Below are 26462 nucleotides of genomic sequence, written 5' to 3'. Positions count from 1 at the left end.
CACAAGCAAACTGCAAATTCCGATTTTCTGATTTTTTTTTTTCATCTTTTAAGCAACAAACAACAAAGAAGGAAAGTATACATAAAAAATATGTTTATTTGGTATTTAATAGACTGAACTGGCTTTTGGCTATTGAAAACAATAACTGTAACCATCTGAAATTAACAGCAGTAACTGCACAGTAAGTAGCCTACATTCAATACAAACATAGATGATACAGACATCAGCATTTAGCTTTTGTTTTTGAATTGGGTTGAAACTAAATAGAACTGGCCTTAAATTAAAAGATTAACTGTAAACATGTGAAATTAAAGGCAATAACTGCATAGTTCTACAGTCCAAATAACACAATCAACACACATTCAATAAGATGTATCTTAATCAGCATTCAGTATTTGTTTTAGTTTTTACATTTGGTTTTAAATAAAACAAACTGATCTTTACCAGTGAGACTAAATAAAAGTATGCTATATAAATACATTATTCCAAATGTTCAGATCAAATAATGTTGGTGCGAATAAAACAAAGATGCAAAGGGTTTCATTCATCCAAATAAAAAAAATAAAAAATAGGGTAATGATTCACATCTATATTTTTTACTTGAGCCAATGAAAAATAAATAACTTACTGTCTCAAGTAAAAATATAGATATGAATTATTGCCCTAAAATGTTTTAATTGGATGAATGAAACTTTTTTTTTCAGTGTGCAACGGCAGGTGATTTTTAAATTCAATTAAGTCTGTGTAATTTTAAGGTAAAATAAAAAATAATCATCCTATACAGAACTGACGTTTACTTCTGGCTTTTAAAACGTGTATGCAAGTTCTAATAAAAAAAAAAAAAGCATTTAAGTTTTGTCACAGTTTAGTCCGTTTCTTTCTCATCCAACATGTGAGAAGTTGAGCTGAACATCTCTTCACGGTCTACTTGTGTTCAGCGCTCGGACCGGTGTAAAAACTAAAGGTGCCTCAGGTATCCTTTTGAGTACCACAGGAACCTTAAAATGTATTTTAAGTGCCTCAAAGCTCTTTTTCTCATAATATGGTTCCTGGAGATTCATGTGACAAAAATTTAATTTGACTGGTTATTATTATTATTAATATTCACTTTTTAGGAATGTGATGGAACAATGACTTTTGTGGCACTTTCCATGTGAAAAAAAAAACAATGTTTGTAAAAATCTTCACACTTGTTCTGTCAAAACATAAATAAATAAATAAATAAATAAATAAAATAACAAAAGGACATACAAAATTTTCTTAACCAGTATATCCAACTAAAATGTTACAATTATTTCTGAAAAATCTGTTCTCTGCAATAGGGAATATATACAAGCAGACAGGCATCCAGTGGCTATACCATGTTTGTCATTATTAGGCTATTTATTAATTCCCTCACATACTTAAACTTAAATACTGCAATAACTAAAATAGTTTTATTGAAATAGGCTAAATGTTAAATCGAAGGTGGATAGTTTACCTTGAAACTTTAAAGAAAACATTAAAAATATTATTGAACTAGGCTAAATATGACACGACGCATTAATTTAATAAAAAAATACTCTAATTATAACAATTGGTACAATAGTAATATTTAGAGTTTTTTTATTTCCCTAATGTCAAGAAGAAAATGCACACGGCTTGGCGTCCTCGCGCTCCTGCTGTTTGCTCGCACTGGCGGGCGCATGCGTGGAAGAGCGATTTCAAATACAAAGAAGTAATGGCTACATTCCTCAAAGAAACAACCGCTGCACAAGGTGAGTAAAGACTCCGAAATAAATACACAGATTTATTATTTGTATACTAATTCATACACTGTATAACTAACGTTTTACAGTTTAACACATTAGACTGTATGCTTTTTTTTTTATTTAAAATGTTTGTTTTAACCATTAAATTAATAGCCGCGATGCTTACAAGTCTAATGCACGTTGTGGGACGAAATGGTGACTAACGTTACAAAGTACAAACACAAGGTCACAAACAATAATTAACGTTATTAGTTTGGTTTATGCATGATGTTTACTGTACGTTTATTCATTTTAACTCTTTTCTTTAACTTTCTAAATTATTGTTGTCGTTTACGTTCGTTAAATAGTTAACTTACACATCCATGTTGACATACATGTAACGTTAGGCTATTAGACTATTTTTCGAGTAATTTGCACATAACCTACATAAAACTGGTTTTGATCATTTTCTCTCCTTAGAAAATCAAGTATGACTTCTCTAAGGGCCGTTTCATAGTCAACGCATCTGTACGCATACGCGTCCCCGGTGCGTAGCCAAATGTGTCGTCCTAATTTTTGATACACGACGCGCCGATTCACTCAATACTATGCGTTGTCGGTGGGGGCGACATTGCAAGTATTGTACATTAATTCAAGTATATTGTGTTTACAGAAGAAGAAGGTTTGAATAGAATGGCGGGCGAAGAGGAAAAATTATGCGAACTTATACGTATTCATCCACATTTATACGATAGTTCATCAGCAACAGAATACACTCGTCTTCAGTTGCTATTGTGATCTGAATATCACGCGACCCGACTCTACTAATATCACCCGACTCTACTACCCCCTGTTGCGTGAGCGGTGTATTGCATACAAGCATCACCCGTGACGCTTGCATTCACTGTTTAGACTATGAAAGGGAGCGCGTAGCTCGCGTCGCTCGCGTTTCTCGCGTTGACTATGAAACGGCCCTAAAAATCTCAAAGGGTTCACAGAACAGCACTATGTAAGTATTTAATTATTTATTTGACATTGAAATAACTGAAATAGTGTTTCAGCTTGGCCTAATCAAAAATTATATATGACTGTATACACTGTTCCACTGAATTAAACAAAAAAAACTACCCATATGTTCTTTTTTATTCATCAGTTAGTAAAGAAATGTGGCTCTGTAGTGGACACCTGTGAGGCAGTGTACAAACAGCTGCTGATGCTGGCTGACAATAAACAGACCTCTCTGGACGTACCCCATCTTTTGCAGGTATGTAAATAAGTGAACGGTTGCAGACACACACCAGAAACCCTTCTAAAACGTTCAGTTATTTATTTATTTAGTTTATGGTTTCAGAGTTTATAATTATAATTTCAGAGAAATTCTAACATTGCCCTTCCTGTAACATGATGATCCTGCTGTCTTGGACTGTATATGATGAGGCAAGTATGAGTTTGTCCATGTGTGTATACATGTAGTGTACACACACATAAACACACTGTGCACTTAATTAGCCCACAACCATTAATCAATGCACTAATATGACAAAAAGAATTCCTGTGGTGTTCCTCATTTTTAAGATAATTTAAAAATTACCTGTGCTAAATGAATAAATGTAATATTTTATTATTTAATTTGATGTATGTCACTCTTTTTTTCAATGAACAGCCTACACAATCTCAGAACAGCTGTGGTAATAACAGAGGACCCATTTGGTGAGAGCAGCACTACAGTCTTTCCTGATGGTGAGGAGCTTCTTGCTGATGAACCTGCAGACATGAGTTCACCTTACTATGAGTAACTATATTCTGTTCAACATTATATAGAAAAGCAATTAAAAGTACACTAAAGAACACTGTTTTTCTGCTGTATCTGTTGGCCATTCAGGAGGAGATCATGGACCATTTTCACAAGACTGATGATGTGTTTCAGCTGTGTTTTCATCGTAAATCCTTTAAATTTTGATTTAAAAAAAATGATGTGCATTTATAACACTATACTTTGTATTATATCACATTCGTATTAAATTACAGAAAAAAATAGTTAATGCTAATGCAAGGGTGTTTCTAGTCCAAGAGTCTTTGGGAGGGATGCTAAATTTGACATTGTTCTTTCTTCTGACTGCTGTTAATCAGTCAGATTTTTCCTTTGATTGAAAGTTGTGAAAATGCTATTGTAGAGTTTTTCATTTTGCTATTTGAGTAAATAAGAATGCAAAAATATATTTTTGATACTGTCCCATTCACTGCTCTAGAAGTTAACCCAACTATAACAACTTATGCTGCTGAGAAACTGGTTAAGCTAAATACATCTATCTTGAGGCTTATCAATTTCTTAAAATATCCTGTGTGAATTCTCCCAATCAGTTACCACTATTAGAACGGGAAATAAAATGTTGCTATTAATTGCATTGTGTCTAAATTTTAATTTAATTTATTAATTTAAATTGTATCATTGTTTTAGGTACATAAAATGTTTTTTAAAGTTCTAGGATAATTGAGTCACATTTAATTGTTTATAATTTTACCAAGATGTTATTTTTGTTGTTGTTGTTTATAGCAGTATTAACACTGATGTTTCCATGAATGGGATTGTGATGTGCAGTATTGACTATTTAAGGTGATTATGGATATTGTTGTTGTTTATCAATAAACTATGTTTTATACGCATTTGTTTTATTTTTTCAGTTTGTTTTTTAAAATCATTAAAAATGTTAATAGCAGGACAAATGAACCGGTTGGGGGGATTTAAGAACTAAAATTAGGGAAATGGTGGCTTGAAGCACCCCAGGTGGTTCCTGGCCATCCTAATAAAAGGGTTCCTCCAGGAACCATTGAAAGTTCCTCAGAGAACCACCCCCATTTAGAGCGGTGCCTAGAGGCTCTTCAGAGGGTTCCACCGGTGTGGCGAAGTGAAGAACCCCAAAAGGTGCCTCCAGGAACCTTTAGTTTTTACTGTATACAGTATACGCTCGCGCAGCTTCATTGCGCACAGGAAGGGGACTCTTATTTGTGCGCCAGTACAACAACGGCTGATCACTTCCTGCTATCTGTGCCTCAGACATGAAGCTCTGCATTTCCAATGATGAACGGCTGCCCGTGTCCTGCGCACAGATTTCAAAATACTTCCACACAAATGACATAGCGAATGATTACAATGTAATCTGTGCACGCGAGCGCACTTCCGGAAGAATCGGCCGAAGAAGAAGATCAAAAACCAGTCAATTGCCGATTCGCGTATTTTAAGCAAAAACCGGCCGGTTCTGATTTATGGCCGGTCAACCGGTGCATCCATAATATTAGCTCACACTAGCAAACAAAATACACAAATTCTATTGACAACATGCAGTTTTAGCTATTTTATATTTAAAGGGATAGTTAATCCAAAAATCATAATTATGTTATTAATAACTCACCCTCATGTCATTCCAAACCAGTAAGACCTCCATTTATCTTCGGAACATAGTTTAAGATATATATATATATATATATACACACAGTACAGACCAAAAGTTTGGACACACCTTCTCATTCATAGAGTTTCCTTTATTGTCATGACTATAAATTGTAGAGTCACACTGAAGGCATCAAGGGCTATTTGACTAAGGAGAGTGATGGGGTGCTGCGCCAGATGACCTGGCCTCCACAGTCACCGGACCTGAACCCAATCGAGATGGTTTAGGGGTGAGCTGGACCGCAGACTGAAGGCAATAGGGCCAACAAGTGCTAAGTATCTCTCGGGGAACTCCTTCAAGACTGTTGGAAGACCATTTCAGGTGACTACCTCTTGAAGTTCATCAAGAGAATGCCAAGAGTGTGCAAAGCCGTAATTAAAGCAAAAGGTGGCTACTCTGAAGAACCTAGAATATGACATTTTCAGTTGTTTCCCACTTTTTTGTTATGTATATAATTCCATATATAATTCCACATGTGTTAATTCATAGTTTTGATGCCTTCAGTGTGAATCTACAATTTTCATAGTCACGAAAATAAAGAAAACTCTTTGAATGAGAAGGTGTGTCCAAACGTTTGGCCTGTTTTGTATATATATACATTTTATTTATTTTTTTTTTACTTAAAGTGCTGCTCCTCTCTGTGCTCGCTGAACAGAGATGCAGAGAGAGAGAGAGAGAGAGAGAGAGAGAGAGAGAGAGAGAGAGAGAGAGAGAGAGAGAGAGGTGTGTGCTTTGGGAAAGAGAGACCTCACTTTTACGGTAGTCTCGGAGACTCAATAAGGTTTGTCCAAGAAAGTCACTAGATTTGTCGTTAGGTGCTTTTTTGAAAAAGGTACTAAATCTAGCGACAAAGCTGCTAAGTTGGCAACACAGCGCCATGTCATTTAATTAGCCGGAAGCTTCAGTGGATTCCATTAAAATAGCAAAAGTGGATTTGGACATGCCCTGAATGCACCTGTGCCGTACGCTTTACACTTTGCGTTTAGATTGTTAAAATAGGGCCCTTAATATCTGAAAACTGCAGCTTGCAACAAACTGTGTGCCAATGAACCAGAAACAGCTACCACACACACACACACAGAAAGCCCATGCAGCCAAAAATGTGCATAGGACCTGGATATTGTAGATCGACACCACATCAGACACCACACACACCATATACCAGTCCCCTGCTGCGAGAATGGAGCCAGATTAGATCGGATCCAGAAGCTTTGAGTCTGAAGTTCCGACAATAAGCCTTTTTTTATAGCGGACCTGTCTTTTGTAAAGTAACACTCTATCAAATCTCTAAAACCAACCTTTAGAACAGCAGCTTTGCTAAAATTCTCCCTCCCAGAAGCCCTAGGTTTGTAACTCCAAGAGACATTAATTCAGTCCAGTCAGGGCTCAAGGAGGTCAATATGGAGTGATTGGTCATGATAAAGAGATCCAGTGATAGGTAGCAGAGGTTCTATAGTGCAATAAGAAGCAGACCTCCAATCTTTAATATATTAGCCTCACTACATTCTAGGAACATGCAAGTGTGCCACCCACACATACTATGTACATGACTTCAGACACATGCCACAGTTGAGCTACTGGTTTACTATCTTGAAAGCTTATCTTTGAAGTATGTAGACAGCTTCAAAATAAACACACACACACACACATAAAGAGAGAGAGAGAGAGAGAGAGAGAGAAAGAATGAACAGGCTTCACAGAGATGCTTATCTGACAAACCGGCATTTTGCAATCATCTGCTATGACTCACTACCATCCTGGCAGGAAACACATCTAAACTATACCAACACAGAGGATTATAAACTCCAACAAATAAGCCTTGTGGTAATTACCACAGAAGGGACTACGTGCAAATGAAAGAGATATCATTCCAAACCTATATGGATTTCTTCCTCAGTGGAACACAAAATAAGATTTTATTTTTATTTTTTCACATACTATAAGTCAAAGGGGAACAAAAACAATACTGGACCCCACTGACTTTCGCTGTTTGGACAAAAAACAAACATACCTTCATGTTTCACAGAAGAAAGCGAGTCATACAGGTTTGCAACAATGTGAGGATTGGTAAACAACAGAATACAATTTTTTTAGCTGAACTAAACATTCAAACTTAAAATGCTGACTGTTACCTGGTGGAAACTGTCCTCTTCCCACTTATATGCTCTCTTTGTGGCTTTGTTTTGTGAGTAGTGTCTTCAGCTTGGTTCTTTGGATTTGTGGAGATGTTGGTCTTCTCCAACCCCTTGTGGCCAAAGAAAAAAAAAACATGAATACAGAAATTTTAAAAGCTCAAAATGAGGAACCATTGGTACTTTCGACATCAAACTAATCCTCAGAGGATGGCCCATTCAACATCTCACAATTAGCCATTCAGTTTTGTCAACATTTTTTTTTTTTTTTTTTACAATGCCTGGGCAGAGCCAGAGGAGCTGCAGGAGTTTAGGCATGCAAACACATACACACACAGCCTGGGAAAAGTTGTTCTCTTCAGATTGAATGAGGCCAGTGGGATAAAAGGGACTTATGGGAGACCACAGAGGTCAAAGTGGTTTTGACTGCTCTTGATTCACAAGCTCTGAGAATGGAGAGAATTGAGGTGATACTCATTTAATTAATATTACAGGAATGTTTTGGGTTAAAAAGTTAAGCTCAATCGATTAGCATATACAGTAACACACTTAAAATGAAAGTCTATAGGAAAGGGTTTGCATTGAGGTAAAAGCCAAAGTACATACAAACCATGGTTAATTTGTGTTTACCATTGCTTAACTATATTAATCTTATTATTATTTTATTATCTGTAGTTAAATCATGGCTTACTTTTGTAAGGGGACAGACACTGTTATGGCACACACTGAGAGGCACACATAGATAGTTACACTTGGTTGTTTGGCTCTTTTGCACAGCAGCAGTATGTCTTGGTGGTGGATCTGCTTGTTTTGGGCGGATTTTGACCTGTCCTGTCATGCTTACATTCATGAGTGCAGATACTTGCATATCTGCTGATGCAGGACTTTGTTTTCTTACACTCAACAGCATTCATATACAGGTGCATCTAAAAATTTTTGAATATTAGGTAAAAGTTCTTTATTTTCTGTAATTTAATAAAAAAAAAACTAACTTTCTTATATTCTAGATTTACTGCACACAAACGGAAATAAGAGTTTTGTTTGTTTGTTTTAATTCTGATGGTTATGACTTACAGCATAGAAAAATAAAAAATTCAGTATCTCAAAAAATGAGAATATGACCGCAGCCTTGGAAAGATTGTCAGGAAAAGTAGATTCAAGAACTTGGGAGAGCTTCATAAGGAGTGGACTGAAGCCAGAGTCAGCATATCAAGAATCACCACACTCCGACATCTTCAAGAAAAGAGCTACAGCCGTTACATTCCTAGAACCAAACCACTCCTGAACAAGAAAATTTTACCTGGGGTAAGGAGAGTTGTCCACAGTTCTTTTTTTCCAGATGAAAGTAAATTTTGCATTTAATTTGGAAATTAAGGTCTGGAGTCTGGAGGAAGACTGGAGAGGCACAGAATCCAAGCTGCTGGCAGTCCAGTGTGAAGTTTCTCAAGTCAGAGATGATTTGGGGAGCCGTGGGGTCTTCTGGTGTTGGTCCATTGTGTTTTATCAAGTCCAAAATCAGTGCAGCCATCTACCAGCAGATTTTTGGAGCACTTTATGCTTCTATCTGCTGACAAGCTTTATTGAGATGCTGATTTTATTTTGCAGCAGGACTTTAGCACCTGCCCACCGTGCCAAAACCACTTCCAAGTGGTTTGCTGACCATGATATTACTGTGCTTGATTAGCCAGAAAACTCACCTGACCTGAACCTCCCAGAGAATCTATGGGGTATTGTGAAGAGAAATATACGTAACATCTGACAAACAATACAGAGGAGCTGAAGGCCACTATCAAAGCAACCTGGGCTTCAATAACGCCTCAGCAGTGCCACAGGCAGATCGCCTCCATGCCATGCCGCATTGAAGCAGTAATTCCCCAACCAAGTATTGAGTGCATAATTATACCCGCTTTGGAGGTCTTGAACATTTCTGTTTTGTAAATCTTTTTTTGATTGATCTTTGTGAAAATATTCTAATTATTTTAAAATATAGAATTTTAAATTTCCCTAAACTGCAACTCTTAGCCATCAGAATTAAAACAAAAAACTCTTGAAATATTTCAGTTTGTGTACAATGAATCTAGAATATAAGATTATTTATTTTATTTTTATTAAATTACAAAAAATAAATAACTTTTCCATAATATTCAAAGTTTTTGAGATGCACCTGTATTTACTTGTATCGTCCATTTCTTGTGTCTCCTGTTTTATCTGAGGCAATTTCATGTATGTTACAGTATGTCTGTGGCATGTATATGATTGTTTTGGCAGTAGCAAGTCTCCGTACTGTACTTGCTCTGCTGCAGTAGCTGTAGAACAGCAATAAACCACGACATCAGCAGTGTAGCAGATCTATTCAACCAGGTCCAAATTTATTAAAACTGTCATGTCCAAGAGACGACACAACATAAAATCTCTTATAGAGCATCACAGTCCCGCCCACAGCCGGTGCCGGAAGTAAAAATTCAATACAATTTCTGCATTGACAGTTGGGGTATAAGCCATAAAAACGTAACCATACATGGTAGACTTAAACCCAGCTACGGCTGTACTAAGCGATAGTATATGCTCATATAAATGCAAAAAGTTCATGGGGCACTAAACTTGTTTTGAGATAAATGCCTTTTATTTGCAATGTCTTGGATAAGTACTTCATTATAGAGCTGCAACTAACGATAATTTTTTTGTCTGTCGACTAATTTAACGATCATTTTTTTGATTAGTTGACTACGCTAACGATTATTTTTATTACAATAAATAATCTAATGTTGTTTTTTTTTTGATTAGCTAATGAATCCTTTGGATAACTTTACAAAAAAATATAAGTACAACTTCTAATATAATATTTCAACATTTATTCGTTCAACCAATGTGGTTGAAGTTTTTACAGTATACAAAAATAAAGAGGCAAAGAAAATTATTTTACTATGGTAAATATGAGTTTTCTATAGCGCTTATAGTTAAACCACAGTAGCCACAAATTTACAGTTGTCTGAGACGTCATGAAATGTTCTTTAGCATCACAAACCATAAAATGTAGTCAGGGTTCTGCTATGGTTTAGCATGGTTTCCAGAGACCTGGAGCCGATTCTGGGTAGCTCGGTGGTTTGTGACTGTTGTCTCGCGGCGCGCTGTCTTTTAAGGGGCCGTTCACATATCGCGTCTTTTGCGCGCTCAAGTTCGTTATTTCCAATGTAGGTGCACGGTCCGCACGCTCACAATGGAAGCGACAAAACACTGCACCGCATCGAGTTAAAAACATCTCAACTCTTCATTATGAAATTTTTTTTTGGAAAAACAAATTTTTGTAGCAGAACTACTGCAAGCGATTTTTAGTGCTGCAAATCTATTTATCCTTTGCTGAAATTTCCGCGTCTTCATTGAGAGAGAGCACGTCATGGTTGCTTAGCAACGACAGACAGCCCAGGGGCGCAACTGCCCGAGCGCTTTGGAAAGAAGGAGAAAGCGGCATGACTAGCGTTTTCCATGCGTTTTTAGGCGTGATATGTGAACGGCCCCTAACGCGTGTTCAAAACCCGCGCCAACACAGACTTACTTTATTTTTTATTTTATCCTTACTTCAGCCGCTACAGGTGATCATATCAATAACTTGTAATCTTTAAAGAATATCAGAATGCAATGAGCAAGTCTGCGTTTATTAGACACTTAATAATATCACATCAGTTTGTGCTTTTAGAATCGCCGAATCTGCTGCGGTCGTTCCATCACATCTGCAGCAGAGACCTGAACCAGGAAGTTGATCACCAGATCAAACGGTAACCAGTTAAACCATAACACCGGAGAGTGCCAGGATGTTTTCCTCTGAGGGTGCTCATGCATCGCAGTTGTGCTGCCGTGGTACACCATATCGGTTTTTCAAAGGGAACAAATGGCCATTTTATTTGGACTCTGATTGAAGTATTCCCATACTTTTGATAACAGTGGTCTCTGTTTTTGTGATAGCATGCAATTTTCTCCATTCCCAGTATGCCATTACGCGAGATGTAAACAGTGTGACGCGTCGACGCATTTCACGCAAGTCAACGTATTTTTGTAGTCAACGTAATCGATGATGTTGACACGTCGTTGCAGCACTACTTCGTTACCCATAATCCTGAACAATCCCACAATCCCACAGTGATGCATCTGATTGGTGGAACTCGTGGAACTGTCTGGTTAAACCCCGCGAAGGTCCGTGAAGACTGAAGATCATTAATAAAAAAATAAAAATAAAATATAAACCTATGTTGCCTTTTTGCACGGTAGACTTATCAGTGCAATCATGATCTCCTTGGCAGTCATGATGGCTTTTTTTCAAGGAGGAAAACAAAAGTGTTCAAAAGGGTGAAACCCACTTCAGATCAGGTCATGTAACGTTAGTTGAGTGTAGCGTGTCCGAGGGTCAGCTTGTGGGTTTTGTGAGGGTCAGCTTGTGGGTTTTGTAAGGGCCAGCATGAGGGACAAGACCTACAAAGTTTTGGTGAGTTTTGCAGGGAGGTTGGTAACATTAGTTAGCATTATCGTTCCCTTTAGCTAGGCTACTGTCGCCTCATATGGTATGAGTCATATCAGAGAATGTCTATGAAATTTACTTCCGGCACCAAAGCTCTCTTGGGATGTGGGCGGGACTGTGATGCTCTATTAACCTTACATGTGAAAAGTTACATTTTTCAGCTCCTGTAAAGGCAGGAAATACAGTTACTTCCATTAAATAAGCACTCCAGAGAAGGGAGTGTTGCTGATTTAAAATTTATTGTGCTACAAATAATTTTGATTAACAATATAGTTAATAGCCTATAGTTTAACTAAATTGTAATTTAATACAATTTTGACGTTAACTTCCCTAATTTTTCTGTAAAAATCTGAAAGGTCTGAAAAATAAAAATTTTTAAATGTCCTGCCATTTCTACGTTTAACATTCATGTGTCAACCCAGACCAATTTCTTTTTTCTTTTTTTTTTACAAAAAAGTAATTTTTTAACCCAAAGCATTGCTTTAATTAAACTTTTCCTTTTTCCTCACAAGCAATCAGGAAAATGTGTTGTTTTCATTCAACTGTTCTTGAGAACACCTGTACATCTTCAAGTCCAGTATTCAGGTTTTCTTATGACAGTCATTACAGAAAGCTCCTTTCAGGACAATTGCAGAGCTAAGCTGACAATAATATGTTTAATTGATTTCATTGTTCAGTCAATTTGTACACCAATCCAGAAGGCTAATTTACCACAGTGCATTTTAAAACTTGTAAATCAGTATTTTTGAATGAGAAGGAAGAGCTGGAATTCAACTTAGTGCTGCTAGTGCTGAAATACGATCCACCTATTACTATAAAATAGAGTTTATACCTGTGACAGTGAAATCAACATAACACAAATAAGAGAAGTCACATGCTGACAAGCAGATCACATGTCCATTACAGTGCTTACAGATAAAGAGCACTTACTTTAAAAAGAGACGTCTTGGCAGGCATACCGGTTTTGGCGTCATAATCTGCTTTCCTGTCGTCTGTCAACACACACAGGAATGTCTGAGCATGCACATTTGCACATGTATGCACACCAATCAAAGTGCCTGAAGCAATCTTTACTCATACTTCACACAGTATATCACATATATTGAGTGAAGCGATGCTCCCAGGAGGATTGTTTCACAGTTTTAGTTTGTAGAAAAATAACCCATCACACAGACACACACACACTATCTCTCTCTCTCCCCTTCTAAAGCTCTTTTATAAACACTTATCATCAAGTACTGCTCTTGACATTAACCCACTGTGCAGAACTCAAAGAAATGACCATATGAAAACCACCTGTTCAGTGAGTGTGAAATAAGACCAGCTGGGAAAAGGGAATCTGTGAAAATGAGTTTGGATGATACAGTCTTTTATGAAATGTAATTTAAAAGGAATTAACATCGATGCTTAACAAAAAAAAAACAAACAAAAAAAAACAAAAAACTAATAAACATTTATTATTAGTATGCTTTATTATACAATTAACAGATATATACTACCGTTCAAATATTTACGGTTGGTAAGATTAAAAGAAAATGCTTACTAAGGCTTCATTGGATATAAAATACAGTAAAAACAGTGATATTATGAAAAATTATTACAATTTAAAAGAACAGTTTCTAATATTTTGTAATATATTCCTGTGATAAATCTACATTTTCAGCAGCCATTACTCCAGTCTTCAGTGTCACATCATATTTCAGAAATTATTCTTATATGCTTATTTGCTCCTATATTTAGCAACTTGCTAGCAATCCTCATTTTCCAGATACATAAAAGCTTAAAAAGATGACAGAACTCTCATGGCCTTATGGAACAGAGAAATGTCCAGTGACTGCACACTTCAGAATGTCAGTGGATGTAGTACAATGCAGGAGTCTTTCACCTACTGAATAATAAGAAATAGCTTTATTCGTCAAGTGTGTGCAGACAAACAAGGAATTTGTTGTGGTTTTTAGGATCTCTTGGTACACACATATATACTACATACTGTACATACAAGAAATGAGAACAAAGAACAATTAAATGACAAAAAAAAAAAAAAAAAAAAAAAAAAAAACCTTGGTAAATAAGTATATATTCAGAAACAGGGTCACTTGAAGGAGACTGCATTTTTTATTTAGGTAACATAGTCAGTAGGCAAATGCTTCATTAATTGAGGGAAGCAATTATTGTGACCACAATCACTGCCCTAGTGCAGTGATGAATCTTATTTTATTGTTCAGTATAGTAATAGGGGCAGTCTGTGAGTCACATAACTCTGGTTGTGTTACCTCTGATGAAACCTTTGTAAGTTTGACTTTTCTTTTTCTCACTAAGTGGAAAGCAGACTGCCATCACAGAGTGGGTTGATTTTACAGTAAAATGCCATCTGACATCACAAAAATGTCCAACTCCTCCAGAGACGTCAATGATGGGACAAATCCTACAAGTTTACACATTCATATGAATGCCCTCACTGCAAAGCACTTTAAAGCAGGTCAGACAGAGAACACAGCACAGAAACTGTGACAGAAAATCAAACCAACACATATAGCAGGGGAACTCGAATTACATGGCTTGGGTGCAACCTTGAGATTTGGGTAGAGTAATCATACTTTATTCATCTTACACATACAGTTATCACCTCATTCATTCAAGCAGTCACAAATTATAAGTGCAAAAATTACTAAATTTACTTGAATTAATTGGGCACTCGTGGTATAATAGTTAAGAGAGTTGGACTTGTAACCAGAAGGTTGTGGGCTCAAGTCTCAGGTCCGGCAGGGATTGTAGAGTTGGGGGAGTGATTGAACAGTGCATATTTCTACCCTCAGTACCACGACCCCCTCAACATCTGGCAACATGCAGGGTTTCAGTGACAGTAGATGCGTTTCCAATGTCGGGCCAAAAGCGAGCATGCTAGTGTGTGGCCAGGCACATTACCATTGTCACTTACAGGGCTTGATCGTGCCTTGTCGGTGCTGTCTTTGGGCAAGTGGCTTTTTGGCCCGAGGAAAACCTATGGCCAAGGTGGGCCAGCCGGGCCTGGAGGAGTGGTTATGAACAAAGCCTGAGTTTCTCCACATCTGGAGAGCATCAGTGCCGCGGATGATTTCAGAAAGCTAACAACTATAACTTCAGCATTAAAAATGTTTTCAAAAAAAGTTGAGGTCAAAACTCACTTTCAGTCAGCAGTGAGTGTTTGAAATAACTAATCAACATTCAAGGCAGAAATATTTATAAGCAATGCAAAGGACTGCATGCTAGCCATTAATGTTATCATAGTAAACATGGTAAATGTGACCACTTGAAGAAATAAGATGTCAGCTTCTTATTCTCTATCACAATCGTGTATTTATTTAGTAACATATTTAGTAAGTTATCTGTCATAAATCTCATCTTGAGAGTTTAGCTCCACGCCACCTATGTCATAAAAACATAACAATGTTTTTTGTTCGGGAGCTTTTATAAAAATATAGAAATGGTAATTTGATGTATATAGGCTACTGTGACTACAAATAAACAAACAGACTCGACTGAATAATCAGGCTATGTTCATTATTTCTGTGTGACTAATTTTTAATCCTGATAAATTAATTCATTATCATCAATGTATCAATTTTTATAGTAAAACATTGATGTTTTTGGATTTAAATAATTAAAGCATGCAAACAAGCATGCCGCTTTTTTCATGCTCGTTTTGTGATCGTGCTAGTTCCTGATAACTTGTCTTTGTTGGTAAAATGATGGGGTTGTGTGACATTGTTCCTGAGAGGCATGTTAAGGGCAGGTTTTAGTGAAGCGCAGTGGAGCTTCTGGCCCGACAATGGAAACACAGCACTATTTTGGGGCTATTAGCCCCACCTGGCTTGTATAAAGCACTGGCTCGTACTGGCCCGACAGTGGAAAAGCGGCTAGTGACTCAGAGGTAGAGTTTGGCACTTTAATGACTAGAGAATCTGACTTGTAACCCAAATGTTGTAGGTTCGAGTCTCAGGTCTGGAAGGGATTGAAGGTTCTACTACCTTCAATACCACAACTGTGGTGAAACCCATGTGCAAGGCACAAAACTCCCATCTGCTCCATGTGCACCGCAGCAAAAAATGGCTGCCCACTGCTGTCTGTGTTCACGGTGTGTGCGTTTGGGTCACACGTCACTTCCCTTCATAAATAGCTACAGTATGTTGAGAATAGCTGTGGTGTACAGGCCACTTAGGGGGCTGGATCTACTTTGAGTATCACACACTTCAAACTGAACAAGTTTCTTAGTGGGACCAGGATGTATACAAATGTGCAATAAAATATTTTGTGAGTGCAGATCATGCTTTTATATACATTACTTCATCCCAACTCTCTAAGGAAGTCTAACGCATATTGATAGTGACACCCTGATGCCGCAAATGATATACAATATTCCAGAAACTGAGCAAGAGAGAGAGAAAAGCACTGTTCCCAGGCTATAAAGTGCTTTTTCAGTGATCCAGACACAACCTGTCAGCTGAGATATTATTTACTGTTTCCACCCATCTTAATTTGAACACTTAGATTTTTGTCACACTAAACATTACTTCCATTGCTGTGCCAAGAGCCAAGTTTAGGAGCTACTCTATACACCTACTTCCTACTCACCGTGATGCTTTGTGCAAATTATGGGAGTATTAACAAATTACTAACAATAGACCATGAATAACCCCAAAAGATCAAATGGGTGAGTCTTAAAACAGAAATATTATGAACGTGTTACAATAAATATTTTTTATAGTCAATACTATGTAACAAAATTTTAGTCATTTACTGGAACACTATAGCATGTTGTATTTTCCATCTTTAAAAATATTCCTGTAAAACTACTGTCATTTTGAGTTGAAGTTTTTGGTAAAGGTGGATTTAAGTACTACTAATGAGGCCAACAACTGTCCTCTTTAAAAAGTGAGTGTGGCACAATGCAGGCAAGATAAATGAATTCTGTATTTAATAATGGGGCTCTTTGAAATCAATGAAACTTACCCTGTGCAATCTGGGCTTCTTCTGCTTCCAGCAGACTGTGTAAAAGAGAGAGAGAGAGAGAGAGAGAGAGAGAGAAAGGCAATGACTCATAAAAGTTTGTGAATTATTATGTGGCAAGCACACAAAAGATGACACAGCTTCACCTGAAACCCTTTTCTCTGTTTTGCTGTCCGGCACTTCCATTGTCCTGCTTAAGTTATAGAAGGATGGGTACTCAGTGATAAACACGAGAAAGCATACACCATGCATTATAAATGCCCATGATGAGGGAAAAATTTAATTAAATCAGCAAATATATTGAATATTCACACTGCATTACACAGCTTTTTGTGCAACCCAGTGCTCTTTAGAATAATTGTCCCTCCCACTGATATCCCCTGCAGCTAAACAGCAAGTCTAGAGGTCTGCTTGAACAGACCATAAGTGGAAGTGATGTAGATTTCATAGGGTGTTCCATCTCAAGTGAGATTTCATTTAGAATGGCACTTCAGATGGCATAGGGAATGCTGATAAATCACTTTACAGGAAGAGGAATGGAAGATTTACCCTCCATTGTGCATCACTTTAGCACTTTAAATAAAATTACATAAACGTTTAAATAAAACTGAAAGTGAGTTGAGGCTTACCGTATTTTCCGGACAATAAGTCACACTTTTTTTTCATAGTTTGGCTGGTCCTGCGACTTATAGTCTGGTGCGACTTATTTATCAAAATTAAATTGACATGAACCAAGAGAAATGAACCAATAGAAAACATGACGTATATATGCTGCTCAGTGCTTCTGTAGTCTATTGAAGACATAGAGCACCCTCTCGCGGCTGTAGACGGTAATGTTTTCTCTTGGTTCTTGGGTCTAAATAAATGCGACTTATAGTCCAGTGCGACTTATATAGTTTTTTTTTCCTCATCATGACGTATTTTTGGACTGATGCAACTTATAGTCCGAAAAATATGGTAAGTGTTATTACTGGGTTTAAATTATTCCCAGGTATTTTTTATTTTTATTTTTTTTGTATGCTGCTGTTCAAGGGTATAAGGTGCCCGAGATGCTAGCATTACAATGCAATCATATTACATTTATTTAATATAATAGACATATAACCAAATTACGCATGACAATTTACATGAATTAAATTGATAATATATTCATATACACATGGATAGACTGTATAGTGCAAATAATTGGTGCAAAAACACTGGCTTTCATTCACTAATAAGTATGTGGATATTCATATGCACAGGATTAAATCTCACAAAAAAAACAAAAAAAAGAAAAAAAAATGCACCTTATTCACAACATGCAAACACATGTGTTCTTTACCTTGTTCTATTGTAAGTGAATATGGAATATTCTAAATGAGCAAAGTTAGTTTGTGTGCCCTAGGTTATCAGTTTGCATAAAACACACCCAAACCATCTCAATATAACGGATGTCCAAACAAGCTTTTATTAACAGCCTTTCATCACAGCAAGCATATGACACTCCCGAAAGATACTGTATGCAGCAAAATTCTCAAGTAACGTCAAACTTTCCATCCTCCAACAAAATAAACACATTTAAAACATATATCATTTCTTCAAAGACTGTAGATCTTATCCTAAGTTCATAATGACCACAAGGTTATGGAACAGGGTTGAGGGCACAGAATTGCGCTACATTATGAGCATTTATGAGTAACATTCCAATCTGATTTTATAGCTGCTGCAGAGAAACAGATGACTTTGTAATACTGCAGATGGACCACCTCTATGGTGCATTCTTGGAACTTGACAACTCATGATGACCCTGAACTGTTGCGGACTTCTTGTGTTCCATGAGAAGTTGAAAAAACAGCATACAGTTTTAAGACAACTTTAGGGTAAGTTAACAATGACAGAATGTTCATTCTTGGGAGAACTACATTCTAAAAACAAACTCCTTAGTGGCAATGAAAGATGACGAGAGAGAGAGAGAGAGAGAGAGAGAGACATTTTATAAAACATTTTATATATGGGAGTAGGTGAGGGGTTGAAACACAACCTGACCCAACTCATTCATTCATTCATTAAGATCAGCCTGCAGCTGAGCCCCATAAGTCTAGATGAGTTTTTAGTAGACAGAACCCAGTGACATGCTGCTTTCTTCCCCTTATATATACAGAACACTGGCTTTAGCACCTCTCTATTGGAGTCTATTTTGATGAGATCTTTAATTTCTTTCCATCTCTGTTGGCAATCAAAACATCATTTAGCATATAATATTTAGCATAATCAAACTCTACAGCAGCTCAAGGCAGTTTAAGTTTGCCATAATAGCAAATATTAAAACATTCCAACTTGCATTTTTAACCTTCCTTTACCTCAAGGTACTGTGTCAGATTATCAGCCCTACATGGCTGCACCTGTTGTATAAACAAAGAACAGATTAGGGCTGAAACGATTCCTCGAGAAACTCAATTACAAAAAATGATCGAAGCCTCTTAATTTATTTTAAATCTCACGTCAGGTTCTTTCGCAATGATTTTTTTTCATGTGACAACGCGTTTACATCACCCACAAAGCGGAAGGAGACACAAGTGCTGCATCCCATACACAGGAAAGGATGCATATGTGTATCCTTCGCGCTCTCAAATCACCCACAATCCAATCTAACGTTAGTTCAAAAATTAAAAAATGTTGAACATTAACGTAGTCGGAGCGTTAACGGCTTTTATTTACGTTACCAAACATTTGTTATAACTGTAGTAAATATAAGTAAAGTTTGACGTTTGAAGTTTGAAGTTCTGCTACAAGATGGCAGCACGCAGCCGACTTCAACTTCCGGTCGACTTCCTTGCCGCCTGATTCAAACGGACCTTTTCACTGACGTAATGACACAATTACGTGCACTTGCTAGCCTGTTCCATTTACGTGTTCTCCGTATGCTAAAGAGGACTCTCACCTAGCCTCTGAAGGAAGTGACTTGGAAGGATCAGTCCTACCAAGGAAGTATCCTTGACATTGAGAAACTCCTAGTGTCTTTGATTTGAGGGCGCGGGCAAACGTAAAGAGAACGTCGTGGCATGTGTCCACTGCAAGATAGAGCTGGCATACCACAACTAGGGCCCTATGACTTCTGCGATGCAGAAAACATGGAGGGAATCGCGGAATCCAGTCATAAAAACGTAATTTACAGTTTAACGCGGAATGGCACGGAATTTGCCAAATTTTGAATGAATTAATCAAAAATTGTTCATTACACTTACATCAAATCACGATATGGACTAATATATGTAAATATTAAGCCAGAACAGTCTATTTAAATATGAATCCTGCATGTTCTGCGTGTCTCTGTTAATGAATGGAGCAGAAGCGCGACTTCCTTTATTACAGACACTAAAGCGCATGTGACCCCCCCGGTGATTTCATCGTCTGCTGCCTCACTAAATAAGGAAGTGAACACATGAACAGTTCTGAACAGTTCTGAACTGCTCTGACAGTTACTTCATGAGCATTTGACCGTTTGTTTGGAGTAAAACTAGCATCACATCACATACACAGAACTGTAAAAGTACATCAACCCGTCAAAATAAAAGTCCGGTTTAGTTAGTAAAGACAAGTATTTGCCAGAGATGTATTACTATTGTTCAGCAGAATGTACATAGCCTACTACTAAAAAATACAAAGGATAAAAATAAATCAAACATTATTTTTTTTTAAGGTTTAATCACACAACATTTCTTCCATGTTTTATTTTTAATAGTAAATCCCCTTTGTTTACCAAAAAGTTAAGTTTTGCTTAATTTTCAATAATTAAAAGATAAATTAAATTAATGTTCTATGTGTTTAATGTTTAATGCATCTCATAAAATGCTTTATTTGAAACCCCAACTGAATGGCACTTAAAAGCACTTAATTCATCTGTCAACTTTCTTTTCATTGTTCACAGTACAAGTACAGATAGAGAAAGAATGGGTAATAATTAAATGTTTATTTTTTATGTATGCATTCTATGCTTTTAAAAAATAAAAATAGTTTTTCTAAAAAAAGAAACTTAGTTGTTCATTTTAAGAGACCCAGCAGTCTTATTTTCTCTTGCATAATAAAATTGCACTTTATTAAGCAAAAACACATTTTATCCGATTACTCGAATAATCGATGGAATTTTTGGTAGAATACTCGATTACTAAACTATTCGATAGCTACAGCCCTAGAACAGATGATCAAGTAACCCTTATAATTAAATTGTAGCTTTTATTACGTTTTCTCTAAAGTTATAGACCTTGTTTATAGATCACCCCTTTTTAGTGCGGTCTTCTGTTTGTACCATGAAATACTTGAAAATAAGTCAATTTGTACAAATTTATGAATGAACTGCTCATTTGGAAATCTTCCTGGTCTATGACATTTGCCATTTATGACATCCGCTTCGAACATTAAAATGCACATTATGACTTTCCTTAATTCTACCTACTCTACCTAAATGCACTCTACCTACTAATTACTCAAACTGTGATGCTACCACAAAAAGAAAAGTTTAAAGACGAATATTCTAAAGATGGCTGCTCACGTTTCTCTGACACAAAGTTTATAATAGTCAAGAGTTTGGACACATATCATTCTTCACTATTAATATTTTCCACAATTTAAATAAATCATCAGAATTATGAAATAAAATAACTTAAGTATGGGAATAATATAGTAACCAAAAACCCTTATGCAAGTTTACCTTTGCCTTATTGTAACATCTTATATATTTAATTTGGTCTTCTCCAAGTAAACTGATGCTGAAAAGTTTACTACCTGCTCCATTCTGTAAATTTGAAGTAAGTTTGGAAACTTTTGACTGGTAGTAGTAAGTAGTGTTGTCTGGTTGGACATTGTCTTTTGCTATGCAAATAACATGGGTTTGACGTAAATGGTGTAGGGGAGCTAAAAGGAAGAAAACACCTGAGAAGCAAAGATCGCTCACTCAGAAAACTATAGTTTTCTGTTTCACTTTATTTTCTTTCTCTTTATTTAGACAAAAGCAGTTAGAAAGCGTCTAGTTATTTACTAATTGCCATAGTACTTCACAATGTAACAGTAAGGGAACAACTTGTGCAGTAAAATTAGGCTCTGTGCCAGCAGATACAAAGCTAAACGTCATGTTGTCTGATCAAGCTTACAGCCAGCACACAATTTCACTGACACTTGAAGACACCGGAGTAAACAGCTAAATATTAGTTCTCAACTCATTAATCACATAGTCCTCCACATTGACCCTTATCAATTATATTCTACATCTAGTCCAGTTTTACTTTCTCTTTTATATAAGACCCAGGTCTTACTAACCTTGACAGTGCAGAAAATGAAAGACTAAACGGTGACATGCTGGGGCAGGACTTGCTGGTTTGACATGTAATGGCCGAGTCTGAGAATGAACAATGTCAACATGCCACTCTCCTGTTTACGCTAGCAATTTTAATCTTTGGAAAGGCACTGATAAAATGGGACACTTTGTTAGTCTACAAAATCAAGCGAATACAGCACAGGACTTTAATCAAATAAAAGGTAAACAGAATGGTGGTATTTAGTATTCATTTCTTTCAAAATATTTGTCTTAGAGATACAAAACATTTCTTACAAATGTCATGCCTGCAATAAAACACAGCATAAATCTGCATAAACCAGAAGTTCACACACTTTTTCAGGTGGTGAACCGCATTGATAAACCAAAATTGTGGACCACCTAAAACACCAAATCTGGAGGAAACCATAGACTAGTTTACATTAGGTAATCTTAATTCATGTAAAAAGCCCCATTAGTTAGACTACGTATTAAAATAATCGTATCTTTACCAATCCACAATTTTACCAGTTCTTATTGCATTACCATTATCTAAATATATCATTATATATTAAACATAAAATATCAACCAGTTATTTTATAAATTTATTAGTCAAATTATTAAAATACTGAGTATTTCTCAAATTTTTATTGAGGATTTGTTTTTTATTATTTAAAATCGGACAAATCGGTACAGATAATAAGCACCGAACAAGGAAGAGAAACTTCTACTCTGTCCGTCATACAAGAACATTCCAAACTAAGACTGAGACTATCATTCCTCTCCCTCATCTGGAACCCCTTTCACATTTGCTTATAATATCCATGTTTGTAATTGCCAATAAAGGAGAAACACTATGTTGGCTGTGCTTTAGTAAGTTAAAACCAAAACAAAAATCTTTAATGTAAAAATCTCCCTGACTATGGCTAAGTTCAAAGTGCCCTCAGTCTGAACTTACTGAGCAGTGAAACATGAGATCTGTGTTACACTCTGAACGGACAATATTTATCATTGCAGGATATTACATTAAGACTTAAACTCACCTGTGATGTTGGCGTGAACATGTTACTTGGTTTTTCTCGTCACTGTGGCTAACGAATGGTGTGGCATCTGTTTTTGCCTCTCCTTGCCTGCTCAGAGCACTGATATCTTTATCGCACTGACTTAGTAGAGAGGAAACCTCGGTCTTCTTCAGCTCAGAGGTGCCTGTGGTTTCCCTATTTTTTTCCCTCCGTGTATATAGGGATGAACTTTCCTCCAAGTCGGCATACCTTTCAGCCAACTCCCGTCTTCTCTCTGCCTTGTAGCGGGCAATACGTTCAGCTTTGGAGTCCAGAGCATCCATTATATCTCAATTCCAGTTACACGTCCTTTGGCTGAGATATAAGCTACAACACGGAAGAGTCTTGCTCACTTCCTAGTGGACAAAGAGTCTGACGATATAATTCAACTGTTGAAAGAGACAAACAAAATGAGTTGTCTGCTCTTGAATCAAAAAAGTCTTTTGTTTAAGCACTGAATAAAGCAAGAAACAAAAGAAGGAAAAAAAACTATATGGACTATATACAAAATACTGGTACAGTCACTAACACACCTACACTCTAATCCTTCTTATGTCAGTTTTTAGTCAGCCATGATGTCAAACGAAAGCCTGTAAAGGAGAGAAGTGATCCTGCTGAAAGAAAACATGCAGGACTCCTGCCCACATTGCTGTGATTCTCATATTACCCTGAACAGCCCCAGAGAAAGAGAGAGAGAGGGAGAGAGAGAGAGAGAGAGAGAGAGAGAGAGAGAGAGAGAGAGAGATTAGCACCAAAGTGCACTCAACACACACACATGCTCTTTTTCAGAACCTTTAGCAGCATTGTTATCTGCTGCCTGCATAGGCCGTCTTCTAAGAGTTCGTTCACACAGAACAAACATCAGTCCAAATCTTATTTTTTTGCATATCGGACTGGAATCTGATCATATTAAGTGAATGGCAAAAAAAAAAAAAAATGTGGTTTGAATTTTGATTCACACTGCATTTCTGGAAATCCATTTAAGTGATCAGATTTTTCTTTAGCTTTTTCTTTGCCTGTCACTTTCTCATACCCCGCAAAACTTCAACATGTCAGACGTTTTTAGAAAACATGTTGAAGTCTCTGAAGAAACAAGGTTGTGTTGTTGCAAATCAAGCAGAACATGACACTGCTGGTCTACACAACTCTTTGAATTTTGAGGCCGGCAGTGACACCAGCCTGGAAAAAAGCACAGAAAAACGGCAGATAAAGCGCAGTCCAGCTTTTCTGCCATTGGTTCATAATATGTAATATTCCAATGCTAAGGTAACATGTCCAACATCTGTATTGCAAACTGTAATGCTGTTGTTGTGTTTTAGCATTTGTTGCCATAAAAAAACCAATACAGATATTACATTAGGTGAAAAGAGCAGCATTGGACACACAAATCGGATCTGAACAGCTGCAACACAATGTGGACACACGTGGTTCAAGTTAATGTTTTGATACTGAAAATATTTAAACTTTTAGACTTAAATCAATATTTCTGAGAATTTAATTAATTTATCTCATATTATTATCTCATACATTATTTTCACTGAGCCTGTTGCATAAATTATCTTACATTATGAAACAGACCTTCATGTCAGGGCTGCACCTATGCAGCATAAAAAAATACACCAAGTATGCCAATGACCAGGTGTTGCAACAGGGTCCCCTCCCATAACACCACCATGACCACAGGTAGGCATCACACAAGAACACACAAGTCTTTCTCCACAGATTTGTTTTCATCTTAAATCCATTCAAATACCAGATCTACATGCCTACACATGTCAGCATGAAGCAATTAGAATCATATCAGTGTGCGTGTGTGTCTGTGTCTGTAAACACAACTGTGGGTGATGAAGGCTGGATGGAATTGCTGTGAAAGACGAAGAACTGTGTACTGGTGTTTGCGTTAGTGGGTGTTTGAGGGCACAAAGGGAATTTAGCATTGCCCTCCTGGATTCCTACTGCGGGGTGCATGGGTTAATGGGCCACATCTGGCACCTCACATTTAATAGCTTCCACACAGAGCAAGGGAGAGAAAGCAAAAGGCAAACAAAATGGAAAAATTAGGGTAACGATAACTGAAAGGAAAATAATGAGTTTGCACACAAGAGAGAATGCAAACAATACTGATAAAGACAAAATCTTCAATGCTGATGAATGAAATGATCATGGAACAAAGGGAAAGGTGGATTGGAGGAGGGTGTTGAATGATGGGGGTTAGAGGAACAAGGTAAGAGCAGAATGACATCATCGTGAGAAGAAATGTAGTTTCCCATGACTAGGATAAGTGTCACAAATATGCACCAGTGTGCCAACAGTAGGCATGGGCAAGTATGAGATTTTGATAGTATGATTACCTTAATAAAATCAAATGTATTTTTATTTATTTTTTTTACTAAACACTACTTTTTTGTGAGCGACATTTCTGAAATATTTCCTGAATTTTGTGCTGCCTTGCAATTTTTGATGTGGATGGTTGATTTGCTTCTAGAGCTACAGCTGCCCTAAGAAGAAGAAAAGTACAGACAGACATCTTTAATAAAACTAAATCTGTAATTCCAATTATTTCATTTTAAATTTTATTTAATTTTAATCAAAAAACAATGTTCTGAATAGCTTTGTGAAATTATGCTCCATGCCTGAACAAATCAAACAGCAGATGGGCTGAATGAGAGCGCATATTCACTCTCTGAAAGCAGGAGGTTTCTGGAACAGCAGCAATACTCGATTACTAAAATATTCGATAGCTACAGCCCTACCATGAGCATGTCAGAGTTAAGAAGAATTAATGCACGCCTCCACTCGAAGTTACGAGCGGGCCGTTTGCAGTGCATTAGAACGTTGTTTTCAAGCCGCATCCGCGCTTCATTCTAGAAATTTATTGTTTGCATATAGTAGTGTATACAATGTAATCGATTATGGCCCGGGACAAAACCAGCCCGCGCAGTCGTCTCTCCATAGTTGTGTTGTCTCGGTGTTGTTTGCTGGCTTTTCCTCTTATGTTGGAATTTTCCCGCACGTACATTCTGACCAATCGAAAAGCAGTTTAGAAAATACGTCATGCCCAATGAGTGATGTGGATGTTGTCATGTGACTGCATTTTGGTTTGTTTCAACTGGTTCGGACCAAAGCAATCAGTGTGTTGTGAAAAGGACCCAAAAAAGCAGAAAAATGCTACAATGTTAAATTTTTTGCCCTTGGTTCGGACCAAATGAACCGAACTAGAACCGAATCACCCTTATTACAGTATAGAAACTATTCTGTCTTAATGTGATGTAAAAGTGTTTGTAGTATATAAACATTGATAAA

At 36.9% G+C, this 26462-nt stretch overlaps 1 protein-coding gene across 3 annotated transcripts in view; it reads right to left on the bottom strand.

The window, feature by feature from the left end:
* The window catches only part of svild (supervillin d), a 129385-nt gene that overhangs the window by 46438 nt on the left and 56485 nt on the right, over positions 1–26462 (bottom strand). The window contains exons 1-5 of one of the 3 annotated variants that reach the window (XM_026222772.1): positions 23693–23827; positions 23142–23548; positions 16811–16845; positions 12752–12813; positions 7312–7424 (exon numbers count right to left, since the gene is read on the bottom strand). In XM_026222772.1, coding sequence (XP_026078557.1) covers positions 7312–7424; positions 12752–12813; positions 16811–16845; positions 23142–23443 — 512 coding nt within the window. In that variant the 5' untranslated portion in view covers positions 23444–23548; positions 23693–23827. Of the gene's footprint in view, positions 1–7311; positions 7425–12751; positions 12814–16810; positions 16846–23141; positions 23549–23692; positions 23828–26462 lie in introns of those variants that run through there. The other 2 variants (XM_026222774.1, XM_026222771.1) reach the window with 2 other exon arrangements.

This window comes from Carassius auratus, chromosome 37 (assembly GCF_003368295.1).
Source record: "Carassius auratus strain Wakin chromosome 37, ASM336829v1, whole genome shotgun sequence".
NCBI classification, from domain to species: domain Eukaryota; kingdom Metazoa; phylum Chordata; class Actinopteri; order Cypriniformes; family Cyprinidae; genus Carassius; species Carassius auratus.
The sequence above is the reverse complement of the archived record's forward strand: the minus strand, read 5'-3'. Positions and strand labels throughout refer to the sequence as shown.